The 21,441-nt window shown below is 38.9% G+C and overlaps 1 protein-coding gene across 5 annotated transcripts in view; it reads left to right on the forward strand.

Annotated features, from left to right (window-relative positions):
- The window catches only part of LOC136885463 (prostaglandin reductase 1), a 125,719-nt gene that overhangs the window by 59,020 nt on the left and 45,258 nt on the right, over nt 1-21,441 (forward strand). For all 5 annotated transcript variants that reach the window (XM_067158054.2, XM_067158062.2, XM_067158027.2 and 2 more), the window contains exon 5: nt 13,062-13,247. In XM_067158054.2, coding sequence (XP_067014155.2) covers nt 13,062-13,247 — 186 coding nt within the window. The remainder of the gene's footprint in view (nt 1-13,061; nt 13,248-21,441) is intronic.

Consider the following 21,441-nt stretch of genomic DNA (forward strand, 5'->3'; position numbering starts at 1 on the left):
AGAAATACCATTATTTTCAAATTATAAGCAATGTACAGACAAAACTCTTATTTTATATACATGGTGAAGTGAAATTCGCGCACTCAGGCGTCGCAGCGCGACTGCTCACATGCCAGCAATAAAAAAATGTCTCTCACAAAAGTTGGTCCTTCGAGTATATCCGGCAGAAAAAGGGCATTGAAGAGTGGCAATCTGGCAACACTGTAACCACATGTAGGGTAACTACCTCTGTCAGCACGTATTCTTTGCGCTGTACAGTTGGTGCAGTGGTTACAGTATTGGGTTAGCATCCAGGAGGTCGAGGTGTCGATCCTGGGTTGAAGCGTATTATTTTTATTTCATAAATGTAGTCCAGGTGGTATGGTATCTGGCAACTTAATCGTCAACAGCCATTGCAGCGGGTCCTCTAGAAACCCTTTGCACTTACATACTACGATCCTACAAATGGACGAACAATCGTTTCCCTTGGTCAGCTTTGAAAGACGTCCTTTCCACGTTGTGGGCGTGAATTTATTCGCACAAATTCATATACTAAATGCGAAACCTGTTTTCTTTCTACCCTCCTCCAATGATCTCATAGATTAGTAGCAACTGTTATTCTTGCCTCGTTCAAGTCCATTGTATTTTGTAAGGGCTTACGTTACCAGTAGGCCTAGCAAGGTATTTGTTGTGTTCAGCGTTACAAAATGTTGTAAATATAGGATACATGAGACCTAAGGTACGGTGTCTTACTGTATTACATTATGTAATGTCCGATGGAAATTAGTAAACAAAAAATTGCGCCTCTACCCAGGATCGAACCCTCTACCACCTGCATGCCAACCCAAAACCCTATCCAATGCACCCACTGCTCAGCGCGAATATATGTTGCTGACAGAGGTACTTACCGTACATGTGGTTACAGTGTTGCCAGATTGCCACTATTCAACGTCCTTTCTCTGCCTGATATACTCGCAGGACGAACTTTTGTGAAAGACATTTGTTATTGCTGGCATGTAGGGAGTCGCACTGCGACGCCCGAGTGCGCGAATTTCGCTTCACTCTGTATATAGATTACATTTCAGGCCTTCCCCTAAACTACCATTTCACTCAGTGTGAATAACATAATTGATAGCCTAGATTATAGCAACCTATTCCCCGACTTTGCATACTAATTTTCGTGTGAAGATACAAATAAATATATAAATAAATAAATAAATAAATAAATATTTGACAATTAAATTTTAGGCCTTCCCCTAAACTACCATTATTCTCAGCGTGTATAGCCTATAATGTGGCGACTTTTTCCCATCTTTGTCCACCGATTTTCATTAAGACACGACCACTAATAACATAAATATTTGAGAATTAAATTTCAGGCCTTCCCTAAACTACTATTTCGCTCAGCGCGATTAAAATAATTTATAGCCTAGATAGTAGCGGTTCAACACCCGACTGTACATTCCGATTTTCATTAAATTCTCTTCGGCCGTTTTCTCGTGATGCGTGTACATACATACATACATACATACAGACAGACAGACAGACAGACAGAAATTACGGAAATGTAAAAAATGCATTTTCTTGTTACTGTGAACATGACCGATACAAAAATAACATTCTTTTCAAATTCTGAGCAATGTACAGACAAAACTCTTGTTTTATATATATAGATTACATTTCAGGCCTTCCCCTAAACTACCATTTCACTCAATGTGAATAACATTATTGATAGCCTAGATTATAGCGACCTATTCCCCGACTTCGCACACCAATTTTCGTGAAGATAGACCAATAATACAATAAATATTTGACAATTAAATTTTAGGCCTTCCCCTAAACTACCATTTTTCTCAGCGTGTATAGCCTATATTGTAGAGACTTATTTCACATGTTTGTCTACCGATTTTCATTCAGACACGACCACTAAGAACATCAATATTTGAGAATGAAATTTCAGGCTTCCCCTAAACTACGATTTCACTCAGCGTGATTAAAATAATTTATAGCCTAGATTGTAGCGGTCCATCACCCGACTTTACATTCCGATTTTCATTAAATTCTCTTCAGCCGTTTTCTCGTGATGCGTGTACATACATACATACAGACAGACAGACAGACAGACAGACAGAAATTACGGAAATGTAAAAAATGCATTTTCTTGTTACTGTGAACATGACCGATACAAAAATAGCATTCTTTTCAAATTCTGAGCAATGTACAGACAAAACTCTTGTTTTATATATATAGATGTATGTATGTATGTATGTATGTATGTATGTATGTACATGCATAACTAGAAAACGGCTAAAGAGAATTTAATGAAAATAAGTATGCAAAGTCGGGGAATAAGTCGCTACAGTCTAGGCCTTAAATAATTTTATTCACGCTGATTGAAATGGTAGTTTAGGGGAAGGCTTAAAATTTAATTTTTCAAATATTTATGTTATTAGTGGTCCTATCTTGATAAAAACTGGTATAAAAAGTCAGGGAATAAGTCATTACAATCTAGGATATAAATAATTTTATTCACGCTAAGTGAAATGGTAGTTTAGGGGAAGGCCTAAAACTTAATTCTTAAATATTTGCATTTTAGTGGTCCTATCTCATTGAAAATTGGTATGCGAAGTCAGAGGATGAGCCACTATAATAGAGGCTATAAATCATTTAATTAACGCTGAGTGAAATGGTAGTTTAGTGGGAGGCCTAAAATTTAATTCTCAAATATTTATATTATTAGTGGTCGTATTGATAAATTCCACATAACCAAAGTTATATAAAATTCAATTTCTGACCATTTATGTCTTATACATTTTTACCGTACTGGCTATGATAACACAGATATTCATTAATTTGTATTTTTGTTGCTTAGTCCAAATCAACGCCGAGCCACAAAAAAATAGGTAAAGAGAATTTAATGAAAATCGGTATATAGAGTCGGGGAATAACACACTACAGTCTAAACTATAAACAATCGTATTCACCCTGGATGAAATTGTAGTTTAGGGGAAGGTGCCTAAAGTGTAATTTTTAAATACCTGTCATTGGTCCTATCGAAAAGTACTACATAAAAAATGTTATAGAGAGTACAATTTCCGGCCATTTATGTTTTATTCAGTTTTAACATACCGACTATGATAAGAGTGGCATTTCAGAGTCAGAAGAAAACTAAATGTGAAGGCCTACAATATCGAAAGCGCATAACATTGATCAACAATAACATTACATTGACCCTTGTTTGTTGTGATGTTCTTTGTCTCTTATGCTGCCTCTCAACTCCGATAGATGGGATTACTGCTGCATACCAAGTATAACAGCCTGACTGAATATTGGTGGGAAATAGCCAGGGAGTTAGAAAACTTTATTCTTTAGCATGCCATTCCTCTGGTTCATACATTTTCTGATACAGTTGGTACGTAACACACAGTGGTACATCATAGTATTCTAGCTATTTGATCCCTACTCTGACGCACTGTTTTGAATGAGCAGTGGGCATACTTAAGGCAGAGGCTCACTTAGTAGTAGTAGTAGTAGTAGTAGTAGTAGTAGTAGTAGTAGTAGTAGTAGTAGTAGTAGTAGTAGTAGTAGTAGTAGTAGTAGTATGGTCTAGATTAACAATTAGGGCTATTCCAAATTATAGCAGCACAATTCACTAAATAACTCAAAATTCAACCCTGAAAAGAGCCTTTTCGTAAGAAAAGCTTCTTCCGCTTCATTTTTACTAAATTCTACATTCATTTTATTCCAAATTAGCAGTGAAGAGGCGGTTTCCCCTCTGACTTTGAGGAAAAATTTGCCTCCAAGTCAGATAGATTTTTCCGCCGCCAGTGTAGTAAACTGATATCTTCCGACTCATCGGTACTCCTAGGAAATAGATTAATAAAAGGGCATAGTTTTTGCCCTGGGAGTCGTCACTATTCGACCCTCTCCCCACCGAAAAGGGACGAAGAGTGTTCACGGCCCACGGCAGTCTGCACCTTGGTCATTCCAGCTCTAGAACTTGGACTGTTAGATCGGCAGCGCAGTCCTGTTCGTTAAGAGTGAGAAAATGTGTGGTTTTCCATTTGATCGAGTATTTCATACGAAAGCATTGCTTTTTATCGCACCATTCCTACTGACGTCATTGTAATGTATGTTCATTCCAGTTGGGAAAACCACTAAGACAGTCTTTCTGAGGATGTAAAAAGGCAGGTGGAGAGTGTCTACCATTATAATGAAAGCTCCCCAACCTGATTGTGACTGATGGTATGCAAGCGGGTCTACCATTACAGTGAAAATTCCCTAACTCAGTCTTCATGTGAGAAAAGATGTTTGGTGACTTCCCCGTCGCGTTTCTAGGGTAACACTAAGAGCTATGCAATTTCATACAATCTTGCTCACAACGTGTACACTACCTAACCTAGAATTCTGTATACAATGTAGAATTCCGTGGCGAAGCACGGGTACATCAACTAGTATTTATATATATTCATATTACTCTCGCCATCAAGTAGCGCTACCTACACACTACAGTTTCTTTGTCCATTCTGACACGTGACAATTATAATCTCCATGTCTATTGTTTTTCACGTCATCCATCTGTGATTTACGTATGTGATAAATAGTGTCATTCTAATATAAACCATGCTGACCTTATTACTTTCCGAAACATCGTGCCTTTTTCAACAAGTTACGGGCCCAGGATGTGCGTTTGGAAAGTGATTAAATGTGTAGTGATAAAATACACTGAAGAATAGACACGTGAAAACATAGTGTCGCGCACGGTTGGCGGGGTTGAGTTAAACATTTAGCCAAATGTCTTCTGTGAAGAAATAGTGTGTGAATATGAACACTTCAAGTATGGTGTGCATCGAGCCATTGTCAAAGGACAACTTTGGCACGTGGAAAATTCACTTGAAGGCTATGTTAGTAAAAAAAATTGTATGTGGGTGTACGTATCTGGGATAAAGGGTAAGCCTGAACCAGTCAGTGAAAACGTGGCCGCTATCACAGAATGGGAAGAACGTGACAGTGAAGCAATGTCAGATATCAATTTGGCGATTCAACCCTCGGAATTGAAACAGGTAAAAGATTGTGTTGCTTCGCGCGAACTGTGGCTAAAACTAGAGTCAATTTACCAATTGAAGGGGCCAGCGCAGAAAACAACATTATTAAAGCAGATCGTGCTTCAAAGAAGGAGTGAAGATGGGGATATACGCGATCATTTGCGGAGATTTTTCGACGCCGTGGACAAGCTTAGTGGTATGGACGTGGCAATCAACGAATATTTGTTATCCATATTATTTCAGTATAGCTTGCCAGTCAGTTTCAAATACTTTCGGTGCGCGATAGAATGTCGCGACAAACTTCTAAAGCCCGAGGTATTACGCATAAAAATTGTCGAAGAAAGTGACGCGAGGAGCAGTGATCGGAACAACATGATGCAAAACTGTATGACTGTTGAATGAAAATACAAGAACAAGAATTATAGAAAGCCCACAAGCAAAGTCGATAAAGGCGAAAAAAGGAGGATCCACATCTCTTCGTTATCATTGTAAAAAGATAGGTCATAAGGCGAAGGAGTGCAAATCGAGTAAAAATGATCATGACAATGCTCACAAGGCCAAAGGAAGTACCTCGCTATATATTACATCAAAACTGAACTCGTGTAAGTTTGTGACGGACCGCGACGCAGATACAGTGTGGTGCCTCGACAGCGGCTGTACATCGCACATGTGTAAAAATCTGGACTATTTTTCACTAGTAGATCCAATGTTTCTGACTATTTAAAGTTAGCGAACTGCTCTACAACAAAAATAAATGCAAAAGCTGTTGTGACAATGTCAATGTACATTGATGGTTGTGATAAAAGTTTCAACCTATGCGATACATTATACGTACCTGATCTGCATACTAATTTACTCTCAGTCGGGAAGATCGTAGACAGGGGTCACCGCGTAGTGTTTGACAAAACATCCGCTCGAGTTACAGATGCGAACGATAGTACCTTATTCATTGCACATAGAAAAGACGGACTTGATTACGTTAATGGGTCGTACACCGAAGAACAGGGAGAAATTGCCCGAGCTGGATATACACACAAAGGGTCTATTGTGGACTGGCACATTCGATTGGGACATCTAAACATAACAGATCTACGTGAGACAGTGAAGAATAAAAGGATAGACGGAATCGAAGTCATTGACACTGAAGAGGATTTTGAATGTGAGATTTGTCTCCAAGGAAAGATGACACGTACCCCTTTTGCGAAGAAGTCCGATAGGAGAATGGAACCAGGGGAATTGATTCATTCTGATATTTGTGGCCCTATGAGGGTTTCCTCGAATGGAAACGCGCGTTACTTCGTCACATTCGTCAACGATGCGACTGGATGGTGCGAAGTGAAGTATCTTCGTCAGAAAAATTAAGTCATTAATGAGTTTCAGGACTTCAGAAAACTTCTGGAAACACAGAAAAACCCAAAGATAAAGATTTTGTAGTCTGATAATGGTATGGAGTATGTGAATTTACCAATTCGACGCATTGTTGAAAAGCTGCGGGATCCTACAACGCCTGACAATTCCGCGTAACCCAGAACAAAATGGAGTAGCAGAAAAGAAAAACCGTACACTCATCGAGATGGCCAGATGTTTATTAATGCAGCCCGGACTTCCTCCTCCTTTCTGGGCAGAGGCTGTTTCAACAGCGAATTACATTAGGAACAGATGTCCTACAAGTAAACTGAGTGGACGAACTCCTTATGAAGCCTGGACTGGAAAGGTTCCAAATGTTTGTAAATTCGAAAAATTTGGATCTAAAACCTACTGCCTAAATCGATTGCCAAACGTAGGAAAATTCGACCCTCGAGGACAAAAGGGCATATTCCACGGATATGCGGAGCAGTCCAAAGATTACAGAATTTGGATACCACAGGAATGAAAAGTGAAAATGTCACGTGATGTCAAGTTTTTGAAAGGAGACGGAAACGAGCAAAAATACGATCTTGATATTTTTCCAAGTCAGCCCCGAAATGTAGAGCACTTTGATGAAGATCATCTCAGGATAGAGCCAGAGGAGGTTGATTCTTTCATCAATGTAAACATATCTCTTAGACACACAGAACATACAGAAAGCATCAAAGATCCGGATAGTTCAGAAGAAGAATTTCTTGGTTTTGAAAATGAACCAGAACCAGAAATACGACAGTCTCAACATGCTCCAGAAAGACCAAAAATGAACTCGAGGCAGACCTCGAAAGCTTTACCAGTAACACGGTGAAGGACAAATTGATTCAGTATGTCTGGCTGAGGTTCCAATTCAGATGGCATTTTCAGGTCCAGAGAAAAATGAGTGGATGCTGGGGATGACAGATGAATTTGTCTCTATTCTAAGAAACAAGACCTGGGATCTCGTAGATCGTCTAGAATATAGGACGACAATTGGAAGTCGTGTAGTCCGTAGGAATAAGTACAGAGCAAATGGCGAGATCATAAGAAGGAGAGTCGTGGCCAGGGGTTTTTCCCAGAGGCCAGGTATAGATTATACAGAAACATTCGCACCAGTAGCACGACTCAGCTCAATATGAATGGCTATTGTACCTGCTGCACATCATGGAATGTATGTCCAACAATTCGATGTAGCAACTGCATACTTAAATGGAATTGTTAAAGAGGAAATCTTTATGGAAGTACCAAACTACACCAGGGAAATACTCAAATTCATCATACAGGAAATCAGTGCAACATCCGAGATCATAGCTGAAGCCAAGAGGATGCTGAAAATACTGAACAAGGATTGTGTGTGCCGTATTAAAAAGGCTGTGTATGGCTTGAAGCAGGCTGGTCGCTGTTGGCACCAACGCTTAAACAAACAACAACTAAAGCTTGGCGATTCGAGCGTCTATGTGAAGGGTTCTGATGCTGATGCTCTCCTAATCATAGTTTATGTTGATATTTTAGTTTTGTCATGGAACTCGAGAGAAATTGATGAGGTCCATGAATTTCTACAAAAGTCGTTTGAGGTCAAAGACCTAGGAGACATTAAGTACTGTCTCGGGATTGAGTTTTCTTGAGATGATGCCGGTATCACCTTGAAACAGAAAGGTCACGTTATGGACATTTAGATCGCTTTTGAATGTCTGATTGCAAGCCCGTGGCCTCACCAATTGAAGCTGGAATTAAACTGTCAAGATCGAGTACCTGGTCCAAGGATGATGGTGAGAAGCCCCCCTACAGAGAGCTCATAGGTGCTCTTATGAACCTATCAACTGTATCGTGTTCAGACATATCTCATGCAGTGAGTGTCTTAAGCCAATACAATGATTCTTTTGGCAAAGAACACTGGCAAGCGGCAAAGAGGGTACTGTGGTACCCGAAGGGTTCTTCTGGTGTGGGAATCACCTTTGGAACTGATACGAGTAATTTAACTGGCTATGTAGATGCTGATTGGGCTGCATGCCTTTACAATGTATGGCGGAGTCGTATCTTGGGAATCCAGGAAACATCGGACAGTGGCATTGTCCTCAATGGAGGCTGAATATATGGCCTTGAGTGAAGCTTCAAAAGAGGCAGTGCACTAGCAAGGGAGATAGGCATTAACAGCGTGTTGACTGTACAGCTATATAACGACAACACTGGAGCTCAGAAGCTTGCTGGAAATCCTGTTTTCCACTCTCAGACTAAGCACATTGATGTGCGACATCATTTCGTACGAGAGATTCTTTCGTCTGGGGACATTCACCTCAAATACTTGTCAACTGAGAAGATGCCTGCAGACATATTAACCAAGGGACTACCGAAGGATAAGCACTGGAAGTGCTTAGAATGTCTGGGTGTCAGAAGACTGAAACGTAGAAGCTGGTTCAGCCTTCGAGAGAGGGCGTTGAGAATATTTATATATATTCATATGACTCTGGCTGAGCCACCATCAAGTAGCGCCACCTACACACTACGGTTTCTTTGTCCATTCTGACACGTCACAATTGTAATTTCCATGTCTATTGTTTTTCACTGCATCCATCTGTGATTTACTTATGTAATAAATAGTATCATTCTAATATAAACCGTGCTGACCTTATTACTTTCCGAAACATTGTGCCTTTTTCAACAAATAACAACAACAATAAAAGTCACAAAAAGCATATTACATGAGCAGTGGCATCACCCATGACCAGAAGTGTTACAAAATGAGGCATGACCAAGAGAAGGTTCAGGAACGTTATCTTCTTGTTTGTATAGCTGGCTGCTTGACACCTCCCTGGATTTATTATTATTCCATTTTCTGTAAATCAATGTTCTAATTAACTTCATCCCAGGTGCAAACCATAGGAATTTCATTCCTTGTATTTTGTTGCTCGAGTGGTAGTCATACAATATGCTCTCTCTGCAAATCAGTGATAGTGTCGGCTTCTGGAAGTCGTATATTTGAAAAGCAGAACAAAGTTCATTTGGCACTCCATGTTGTACAATTTAAGCATATAAAAGATCTTTGTTCACACATTTTATGTTTACCCAACAAATTAAAATTCAGTCTTAAATCTCCCAATAGGAATCTGTATCTCTACCATCTAGTAAAATAAAATGGAATGTTGAAATTTCCATGCAGGCACCCCAAATGGTGTCAAATTAAAATGCTTTGCATGTGGTAGCCATACAATTATTATTATTATTATTATTATTATTATTATTATTATTATTATTGTTGTTGTTGTTGTTGTTGTTGTTGTTGTTGTTGTTGTTGTTGTTGTTGTTGTTGTTGTTGTTGTTGTTGTTGTTGTTGTTGTTGTTGTTGTTGTTGTTGTTGTTGTTGTTGTTGTTGTTGTTGTTGTTGTTGTTGTTGTTGTTGTTGTTGTTGTTGTTGTTGTTCAAACAGATTCTAGAGGGCGGCGTACAATGGAGATGACCGCCAGATTGGGATTAATGGTTATCAACGTTGGTAATGTGACAACCTTTCGGCGACCAGGATGTCAGGGAACTATACCAGATGTAACCTTTGCTTCTGAAGACATTGCATCAAGGATAACTGAATGGCGAGTAATTGAAGAATATACTGGAAGCGATCATCAGTATATCACTTTTCGTGTACTTCAAGAGACTCCGCATCTAAGGATTACCACGCGCAAGCCAGAAAGATGGAACATAGCCACTATGGATAGAGAAAAATTTCATGAAGTAATACTGAATGGAATGGACTGTATGACGGATACATGTCACGGAGGCAAAAGAAGCATAATTGCTAATAAATGCGTGGAACACACCATGAGACTCCTTCAGCAAGCATGTGATGCATCAATGACCAGAATCAAACAACGGAGAGGCAAGCGTCCAGCATATTGGTGGAATGAAGAAATTGCTGAGCTGAGGAAACAATGCCTGTGACTCAGACGAAGGACACAAAGAGCACGACATAACAATGAAGCTCTTTCAGTAGAGTATAAGACTATGAAGAAAAGACTGTGAAATACAATTAAAAAGAGTAAAACTGACAAGTGGTAGGAAATGTCTAAGGAAGTGGATGAAAATCCATGGGGATTAGGGTATAAAATCGTTATGAAGAAATTCGGGATGCTACCAAGCCCTATCATGGATCCACGCACCATGGAAGAAATAGTACACGCACTTTTCCCTGATCATGCAGAGAGGATTAATGATGAGGCTGAGAAAGAACTAGATAATGTACCACCTTTTACAACTGAAAAATTGATAACAGCAATTAATTCCTTTAGAAATAAGAAAGCCCCTGGACCAGATGGTATTCCAGCAGAAATACTAAAGGTGGCAGTCGAATTATGTCCTCAACTACTGTTGAGAATGTATAATCATTGTTTGAAAGCGGGAATTTTTAGCTTTCGTTGGAAGATAGCTAGATTGGTTCTGATCAGTAAAGGGAAAACGGGGGGTTACAGACCGCTATGTATGCTGGACACTGCCGGGAAAGGTTTAGAGAAGCTACTACAACCAAGAATACTAGCAGCAGTCCGATTATCCGACCAACAACATGGATTTCGCAGAGGTCACTCAACGCTAGATGCTGTGAAGGAAGTGGTGAAAACAGCAGAACGAGCTCAAATGGGTAATCATTACTCTAGAAAGCTGACGCTTCTTGTGACTCTAGATGTTAAAAATGCTTTCAACTCAACAAGATGGAGTGATATTTTGGAAGCTCTACAAGAAACTTTCAAGCTACCAGAATATCTCATGTATATACTGCGGGACTATTTGAAAGACCGTACATTGTTATACGACACGGAAGATGGTCAGAGAAGAAAACGGCTCACAGCTGGTGCAGCGCAAGGCTCAATTCTTGGAGCACACCTTTGGAATATTATGTATGATGGTTTGTTGCGGCTGGAGATGCCAGAAGATGTAACACTTGTGGGTTATGCTGATGATGTGGCTGCTGTGATTGTAACCCCTAACCTAGAGCTGGCTCAATTTAAATTGAATCAGGTGATACGACGTGTCAAAGAATGGATGATAAATCACAAGTTAGAACTCGCAGATCATAAAATGGAAATTGTTCTCCTGACGAGGAAAAGGATTAATACTGTTGTACCGATGCAGATCGGGCAGATAGCCATCGAAACAACTAGGAGCACAAAATATCTTGGTGTAACGCTTGATACTAAGCTTACATATTGGGACCACATCCAACGGGTAACAGATAAGGCAGCGAAAACCATGACTGCACTTAGTAGACTCATGGGAAATATCAAGGGGCCGAAATTAGTAAAAGGCGGCTTCTCATGTCGACTGTTCAATCGATACTGCTATACGGTTTAGAAATTTGGGCTGAATCATTAAAAATTGTGAAATATCGGAGAAGAATTGCGCCTGTACAACGGAGAGCAGCTTTACGAATTGCTTGCGCATATCATACAGTATCAGAACCTGCGATTCTAGTAGTAGCAGCAGTAGCTCCTATTGACTTGTTGGACTTTGAAAGACAAGAAATTTGGCTCGCACAAGAAGAGCTAGGAAGGAAAAGGGCAAAGGCTTTGGCTCTTAGTCGCAGAATGCAACGATGGCAAAGAAGATGGGAAGATGATTCTAGAGGGAAATGGACGAAAAGACTGATACCTTCTCTGGGCATATGGGTTGGCCGAAATCATGGTGAAGTGAACTACTATCTCACACAGTTATTGACGGGTCATAGATACTTCCAAAAATTTCTTCATAGACTAGGGCTAGCAACTAGTCTGGTGTGCATATACTGCGGTGATATTGACGACGTATTACATACTTTCTTTGTGTGTGTTCATTGACTGCCACAAAGAAGACGCTTAGAAGTTATGCAGGGAGAACTGACGCCAGAAGGGATCGTGTCAGTAATGCTACGAAGTCAAGTATCTTGGGACCAGGTGGCAGTCTACGTAGAAAATATTCTGCGTCAGAAGAAGAAGGACCTGGATGATTACGACAGACAGTAAAGCAGAAGAAGGAAGATGAAGCACAAGATGCATTAAGCACGACATCCATCCTGAATGGAAATTCTAAGTTCCCATAGAGGGAACTAGATATATTTCCACCAGTAGCGCATATCAAAAATCAGATAAAAAATTAGATGTAGGGTTTTTCCGGCGTTTGCTCTATTAACCAGCGTTTCGTCTTAGGTCTGACACTAGACTCGTCAGAGTGGGATGTGTCAGACACTACCCACGGATGCTGGGGTGCATGCAGGTGAACTTATCAGAAGCCTATTTAAGAGGCACAGTCTGATAACTGCATACGGGAGATAAAACTCCACAATGGAATTAATGCCCACCTAGCAATTCCAAATGGAAATTCTAAGTTCCCTTAAGACACTGCGAAAGTGTAGAAAGATCATTCCCTAGCCATAGCACAGCTGCTTTAGAGACCACTGACACCACATTCCATCCTTGCACAATACTTAAGTTAGCGCAACAGAGTAATACAGGTGGTTTTCCCTTCCTACTTGTTCACTGCTCACTCCGCTCTACTCTAAGCACACTGATGTCCTTAAGAGAATATTTCACATAATAGGTCTATTCACTGAATTAAGAACAGTTTAAATATCATGTATTCACAAATTGTATATTTATGTCATTGGTGCCTTCATTCACTTTATTTTCCTTAATCTTCTAGAGTCATTGAAACCTGTCATCCAAACTACAAAGTTGGTGACCATGTGGTGGGTTTCTTTGGTTGGCAAACATTCACCATCACAAACCTTAATAAACCAGCACCTCCAGGTCATCTCAAGCCATACATCATCCCAGATTTTGGAGATCTGCCACTCTCACTTGCACTTGGAGTGCTGGGACGAACAGGGTAAGGTTTAAACAGTTGATGAACAAAACAGATACAAAAAAATGTTGCCATCACTGATCTAACTTTTATATCTCTGTAAACTTTGTTGTATAGCTGTGCATTAAATTAATTAACTTTATATCAAAAAGATGAGATTAGATAAAATCTGAAACAATAAAATAGTCATACATTGTTGTATTTGATAATATTACTTTCATGCATCTATATATATAAATCTATATATGAGGCGTCTAGTATCAAAACCGGCCAAGTCACTCAAGGCATATTTTTCAATATGGACGAAAAACCTGTAGAGACAAAGCAATGATGGTCAGAAAAGATTTTTTTTCACAGTTATATCCTTAATGGTTTAATATTTAAGTTCCGCTGTTTTGAGAAATCTAACTCATAATTAACCCATCTTTTTTGTTAATTTAAATTTTGACTTGGCCGTTTTTGTTGCAATTTTGTACAATTTCTCAAGGTATGAAAGTAAATCTTTCAGTTCTCCACTTGGAACAATATCCACGTTACAGCACACAATAATGACAAAATACGGGCACACCGGAAATAGGACTGCTTTGGCGCCAATGACGGTAAGAAGCCCGCCAATACGTAAATCAGTGTTGCATATGAACAAAAAACAAAATATTATGACTTCAGAGAATATACATTACAAGGAACGATTTTGCCTACTGATATTATCACCTTGTTGCTTAATGTAACAACACAAGATTCCACACAATAATGCTGCATCATAAAGATTGTCGCTCGTTCCTTGACTTGGCCGGTTTTGAATTCACTGGCTGCATGACTTGGCCGATTCTGTTGCAAGACCGAGAATTCAGTGCTCTATAACATGAAGACATGGACGATTTTAAAACATATTCTTGTTTTACCTGATAGTGCTATACTTCTACTTCAAATTTATAACCTTAACTCATTTTCGTAAATTTTGTGACTTGGCCGGTTTTGATACTAGACACCTCATATATGTCCTGACTGACTGATTGACTGATTCATCATCGCCGAGCCAAAACTACTGGACGTAAAGAAATGAAATTTTGGGGATACATTCATATTAACATGTAGGTGCTCGCTAAGAGAGGATTTTTGGATATTCCATCGCTAAGGGGGTGAAAAGGGGGGTGAAATTTTAAAATGAGTGTATCTATATCTCAAAATGTTAAAACTTTACAGTTGTAAAAATTGGTATTTAGAATCTTCTCTAAAAATAAGGAAACGCGTATTTTTTTGTTTTCAGAAAATCTCAATAGAAGTGGTGAAAAAGAGTGAAAAAGGGGTTGAATACCTGTAATGAGGATATTTATATCTCAGAAACTGAAGACATTACAGACCTGAAAATTGTTATTTGGGATCTCTTTAAAAAATAAAGAAACATGTACTTTTTTGTTTTTGGAAAATCCAATTAATGGGAGGGTGAAAAGGGGGGTGAATTTTTAAAATGAGTGTATATATATCTCAAAACTTTGAAAATTTACACATGTAAAAATTGATATTTAGATTCTCCCTTTAAAATAAAGAAACGCGTATTATTTTGTTTTCGGAAAATCCCAATAGGAGGGGTGAAAAGTGGGTTGAATGCCTTTAATGAAGACACTTATATCTCAGAAACTGAAGATTTTGCAGACCTGAAAATTGGTATTTGGGATATCCTTCAAAAATAAAGAAACACATATTTTTTTGTGTTTGGAATATCCCAATAGGAGGGGTGAAAAGGGTTGAATGCCTTAAATGAGGATACTTACATCTCAGAAACAGAAGATATTACAGACCTGAAAATAGGTATTTGGGTTCTCCTTTGAAAATAAAGAAACACATACGTTTTGTTTTTTGGAAAATCCAATTAATGGGGGTTAAACAGGAGTGACAAATTGGGGTGAATTTTTAGAAAGGCTATATCTACAGTATATCTAAGAAACGTAAAATGTTACAGACGGAAAAATTTGTATTTGGAATCTCCTGTAAAAGTAAAGAAACATAGATGATTTGTTTTTAGAAACTCCACTTAAGGGGAACCAAATAGGGGGTGAAATTTTAAAATTAACATTTCTGCAGTATATCTCAAAAACTTAATATGTTACCGAAGTGAAAAATAGTATTTTTATCTCTACTAAAAATAAACATGTATTTTTTTGTTTTCTGAAAAACCACTTGGGTGGAGGGGTAAAAATGACTGAAAATGGGGTTGAAATTTTTAATTAGGATACTGATATCTCAAAAGCTGAAGACGTTACAGATGTGAAATTTGGTATTTGGAATCTCCCTTAAAATATAGAAATACGTAAATTTTTTTTTTTTTTTGTTTTTTTTTTTTTTGTTCTTGGAAATCTGCTTAAAGGGGTGAGAGAAATTGATAAATTATTTGAATTATTTGTATGAGGATACTATTATCTCAAAACGAAAGATTTTGCAGACGTAAAAATTTGTATTTGGAATCTGCTTTAAAATTAAAGAAAGTATTCTCGGAAAATCCAATGAAGTGGGGGGGGGGGGGTGAAAGAATTGAAAAATCAATTGAATTAATTGTATGAGGATACTTACATCTAATAAAAACTAAAGATGTTACAGACGTGAAAATTGGTATTTGGATCTCCTTTAAAAATAAAGAAAGAAGCGTTTTGGGGGAAAATCATTTTGGGGGCGGGGGTGAAAAGGAGTTGAATTCCTTTTATGAGGACACATATCTCAAAAACGGAAGATGTTAGAATCATGATAATTGGTATTTAGAAGGCCTTTTACTATTAAAGAAACAAGTATTTTTAACAGGAAATTCACTTGGGGGGGGGGGGGGCATGAAAGGAACTGAAAAAAGTGAATTCTTTTTATGGGGATACTTATCTCTCAGAACTGAAGGTAACAGATGTGAACATTGGTATTCGGAATCTCCTTCAAACATAAGGAAACACGTCTTCATTTGGGGGGGGGGGGGTAAATCAACTTAACGGCAGTGGGGTGAAAAAGGAGTTGAGACCAATTGATTTCACTGTTCATAATGTACTTAATCTGATCATGAACTGATCATTTTTAATCTTTCCTGGGTTCGTTTTCAAGAACCATATTTTCCTTTGGAGAATAAAGTTAACTTATAATACAGTAGATTCTCCTGCCATATAAATAAAAATGTAAACACATTTGAAATAAATTATAGGAATGAAATTGACCGTGACATTGTTCACCTCTATAACAAGGTCAATAATGCACGGAAGTATATCATTCGTGTCGCCTGAAATTTCGGGCACTTGCCTACGCGCGACAATGGTGCTGGTCACATTGTCAGCAATGACAATGGCAGCAGATGTAATTTACCACCAAGTAGCGGTCTTGTATTTTGCTATGGGTTCCAGGCCATCAGTAATAATAATAATAATAATAATAATAATAATAATAATAATAATAATAATAATAATATGTATGTATGTATGTATGTATGTATGTATGTATGCTAGTTAGCCCGAAGGCTGGTTTGGTCCTCTGCAGCTCCGCCAACAGCTGTCATAAATAGCCTGGGCGTCACTCAAGAGGCGTACTAGGGAAATGAGGAGTGATGTAGTTTCCCGTTGCTTTCCTCACCGAGCCAGCCGTTGCTATTTCATATCAGTCTGCCAAGCCCACTGAAATGCATGCACCAACCAACCCTATGAGCGATATTTTCACACCGTTCATAACAGGGACTGGCTGCATAAGGAATGGTATTACTAGCATCACTCATACCTCAGTCACTTTCATATTGTCAAAGCCAAGGATGAGACTGAGGCAGGTCAATGAAAGTAACAAATTTGATATAGCCCATATCAGAAGACATAGTGCACTGTAAACACTACATCTCGCCAGCAAAGGCATAATAATAATGTTCTGGACCGTCTTCAAAATGTGCAGACCGCGCTAGAAACGGATCCTAGCCGGGCAATGACTACAATTGCAGCCCGGCCACGGATTCAGTACCACCAAGGCACCCAAGACGACACCACGCCGGATCTCTTCAAGGATTTGATCCATATTAAAAATGCTTATAGGAAAAGATGGCAAAGATTTAGGGACCCAACTGACCGGGTGGAATACCTGGACCTAGCCCGGGAAGTACGAAATCGATTGCTGGGAAAAAGATTGAAAAATGGGAGGAACTTCGCTGTAATCTCTCAGAAAACGAGTCAGATCGCGAATTTTGGCGGATTCTATCAGAAAACGAGTTAGATCGTGAATTTCGGTGAATTCAGTTATAAATTTTCATTATAATACCGTAGCGAAGCACGGGTATCTTGCTAGTCTTTTAATATGGTAATAATAAAATTTCCCAGAAGACTGCAAGTGTACAATACCTCATCAAAATGATCTCAAAAGGAACTTAAGAAGGTTCAAAGGTCTATTTGTTTTTTACGTCGCACCGACACAGATAGGTCTTACGGCGAAAGGTCTATTTTATTAGCCATGTACACACATACTGAACTCTACTGAATAGTAAAGAAAGCATGAGATCACGATATTCAAGCGTGAGTCTGAGTATATGATCGAGGAAGAACACACATATAGAGTATGCACGAATGTATATGACCACAGGTAAAATTGTAGATGGTTGATTTTGTGAAGTTTGGGATGGTGACAAACAGTACAGGGGAGGTTTGCGGAACCTTGGACAGAGTACAGTAGATTATCCCCTCACAGCAGATGCCTTGGTGAGAGTTTTGTCTTCTGGTTATAAAGTAGGATAGTGGAAGGGGAGCAGATTCATCAGCAGTCATTGAACAAAGAGCAATTGGCATAGAAGGAGTGAAAGATTTTAAAATGAGGGTAGCAGTGTTGATGTGAAACAGTTACTGTTGAACAATTGCAGAAGGAGAGGTCAACATCATGGAGCGTGATGTTGGTATTGCTAATGTGTCACAAGCAAAGTACCCAGACAGTGGTCAAGAAAGGAAAGAAAACTTCCAGATACATACAGTAATTGAGCCATTTGAAAAATATATCAGTATAGGGGCTAGATGAGTTCCATAGTGAGGAAATCTTCAAATTAGCATAGAAAAGCACTGATGATGGTAAAGGTACAAAATAAAAAGTAATTGGACTCAGTTACAGTTACCTGAGAAATATTTTTGCTCATTAGAACAAGTAATCTGTAAAATTACTTTATAGAACACCAGTCTTCAGGAAATCATAGACTTTTTTTCACATGGTGCTGGAACGATACCAAAGTTTGCAAGGAAAAATACATTACTTCATTTTGTATTTTACTTAGTATAGAGGGAGGCATTGAGTGGCTGTCATCACTAAGTTACACCAAACGTGATAATTCTACCTTGAAACTTTCAAAATTTCAGGAAAGCGTGCATTTCACACTCATGTTCTCATTATTTTGATGCCAAACTGTGTCTCTCTCTAACCCTTGTTGCATTTCTCCATGGGGTCGGGTATGAAATGAGATGAATCTTCGTAGCAAGTTTTTATGATCAGATGCCATTCTTAACATCAACCTCATCAGAGAAGTTAATGAGATAAAATGAATGACGTGATATATGATAGTAGGAAGGGAGAGGGTGAATTCTGATGCCAGTACAGAGCCTACTCCTGTCAAATAGCACCAAGGAGGTCTGCTCAAAACTTAACATCCCCATCTGATGGACAAATCACCATCAGCTGTGTGCTCTCATCCTGTATGAATGCTATGTAGAAGTTCGAAATTGAATCCAGGCTTTTGGCATTTAATCTAATGATTAGAAATTGTATACTACCACCTCTCCTATCCTGCCGCCCAACATTCTGATGGTGAAACTTATTTTGATCAACGGGACTCAAACTGGCTAATCACGGTTACAGACCATATTGACTTGACTCCTTAACGATCATGGCCACCAGCCAGTTTGAGGCACAACTAATTTGAAGTATTTATTCAAACATGGAATGGAAATTCCTTGACCTCTTCACCGTCACATGTTTATTCTGGTTCTGTTATCAACCACATGCAAACTCACAAAGTCATAGTATATAAATACCTCAGTTTTAAATAGGAACGACACTGAACGAGTGCACATCATATCTTTGGCTTTATGTCCTTGCAGTGATGCCTACCGAGTGTTGCGGCTCCAGTGTTTTCACTCTCTCAATACGATGTTCAGTATATCGATTACTAGAATGTAATGACTACAATTTTATTTCAAGAAGTAAATTACTAGTAAAAATTAATTTTGTGAAAAGTAACAATTACAAGCAAAAATTTATACAAAAGTATCAAGTGATGTCCCAACTCTGGAAAGTACTATTTTTTGCTATCTTTTTACGTTGCACCAACACAGATAGGTCTTATGGCAACAATGGGATGGGAAGGAAGTGGCCGTGGCCTTAGTTAAGGTACAGCCCCAGCATTTGCCTGGTGTGAAAATGGGAAACCACGGAAAACCGTCTTCAGGGCTGCCGACAGTGGCGTTCGAACTCACTATCTCCCGGTTGCAAGCTCACAGCTGCACGCTCCTAACCACACGGCCAACTCGCCGGGTTGGAAGGTACTTTGTTGGCTCTGCTGATATGGATATTAATCTGGTGACAGAAGTTGAAGATATTGCTGATGAATTGATAGGGGCAGGATAGATGAGGAATCCAGAAATCAGAAGGATAACATGGATGGCATGGACGTGTTGACCTATAAAATGTTAAATAGTCTTATGGCCCAGAGCATGAGCACAGAGGTTGGTTGGTTTGCTCATCAGCCAGTCAAGAAGTGGCAAGTTAACAGACAGTCCAACTAGATGCAATATAAATATTGGTCAGTAGAATGAAACTTATATGAAGGCTGCTGTGACTATGTTAGAGCAATGGTTCATCAAGATGCTACACGCTTAAGTGTGGCAAATATCAAGTATTCGGGAGATAGTGGGCTCGAACCCCACCGTCGGCAGCCCTGAAGATGGTTTTCCGTGGTTTCCCATTTTCACACCAAGCAAATGCTGGGGCTGTACCTTAATTGAGGCCATGGCCGCTTCCTTCCCATTCCTAGCCCTTTCCTATCCCATCGTCTCCATAAGACCTATCTATGTCGGTGCGACGTAAAGCGAATAGCAAAAAAAAAAAAAAAAAGATGCTATACAATACATAAAACAGCCTAGAGAGAAGATTTCTGACATTAAAGGTTTAGACAATCAGAATATTGTAATAATACAAAACGACACCATAAAATGGACATATTGTAAATATACAACAATTAGGTACCTTATTATTTATTTATTTAGGATTGTTTCAACCTCCTATGGGTTACGATTACACAACTTCCTTGACTGTTGATGTTCTTTCAATACTTCTTCATTCTCTGGCTTGCTTTTGCTTGTTCCCCATCCAAGAAAACCCTTCTTGTTCTTCTGGGTTTCTCTACAAACAGATCTGTCACCTCCGCAATTTTCCTTCTGAACACTGTTCTGTTTGTAGTATCTCCCTCATCAGTGCCTTTCTTAAGATCCTGATGAACTTCTTTCAGCCATGGTACTTGGGTCTTTCTTCTTACTTGGAAGATGAGGATCTTATTTGCTAGGCGTTCCGGTCCCATTCTTCTCAGGTGTCCATAGAAAGTTGGTCACCTTTTTCTTATCGAGGTTGAAATGTTCTCGCATTTTTCATACAGCTCTTGATTTGATCTCAAATGGAAGGTAAGTTATATATATTAATAAATGAATTAATTAAATGCATGTCTATTAATTAGTCAATTGCATTCTAAACTTTCTTAGACCTTGATAAAAGAAATTTAAAATGAAAAGGCTGTGATGATGGTATTATTCAGATTTAGAGTTTAGTAATAGAGAAAGCGCAACAGATGTAATTGGTCACAGTGTAAGGTCCATGTAGTGACCTTTCCCCTTGTAACCTTAGTAATAGAGATATTAGAACCGAGCAAATTGGCTGTGTTGTTAGGGTTGCGTAGCTGTTAGCTTGAATTCAAGAGATGGTGGGTTCAATTCTTACCATTGGCAGCCATGAAAATGGTTTTCTATGGTGTCCCATTTTCACACCAGGCAAATGCTGGGCCTGAACCTTAATTAAGGCCACGGCTTCTTCCTTCCCAATCCTAACCCATTCCCATTCTCACGTCGCCGAAAACCCTTGATGTGTTAGTGCGACATTAAACCACTAGCAGAAAAAAAAAGAGAGAGAGAGAGATTAGAATAACGAAAAGTTTCTGTCAATCAGAATGAGGCAAGAAAATTTTAAAGTCTAT

Source organism: Anabrus simplex, chromosome 1 (genome assembly GCF_040414725.1).
Source record: "Anabrus simplex isolate iqAnaSimp1 chromosome 1, ASM4041472v1, whole genome shotgun sequence".
Taxonomy (NCBI): Eukaryota; Metazoa; Arthropoda; class Insecta; order Orthoptera; family Tettigoniidae; genus Anabrus; species Anabrus simplex.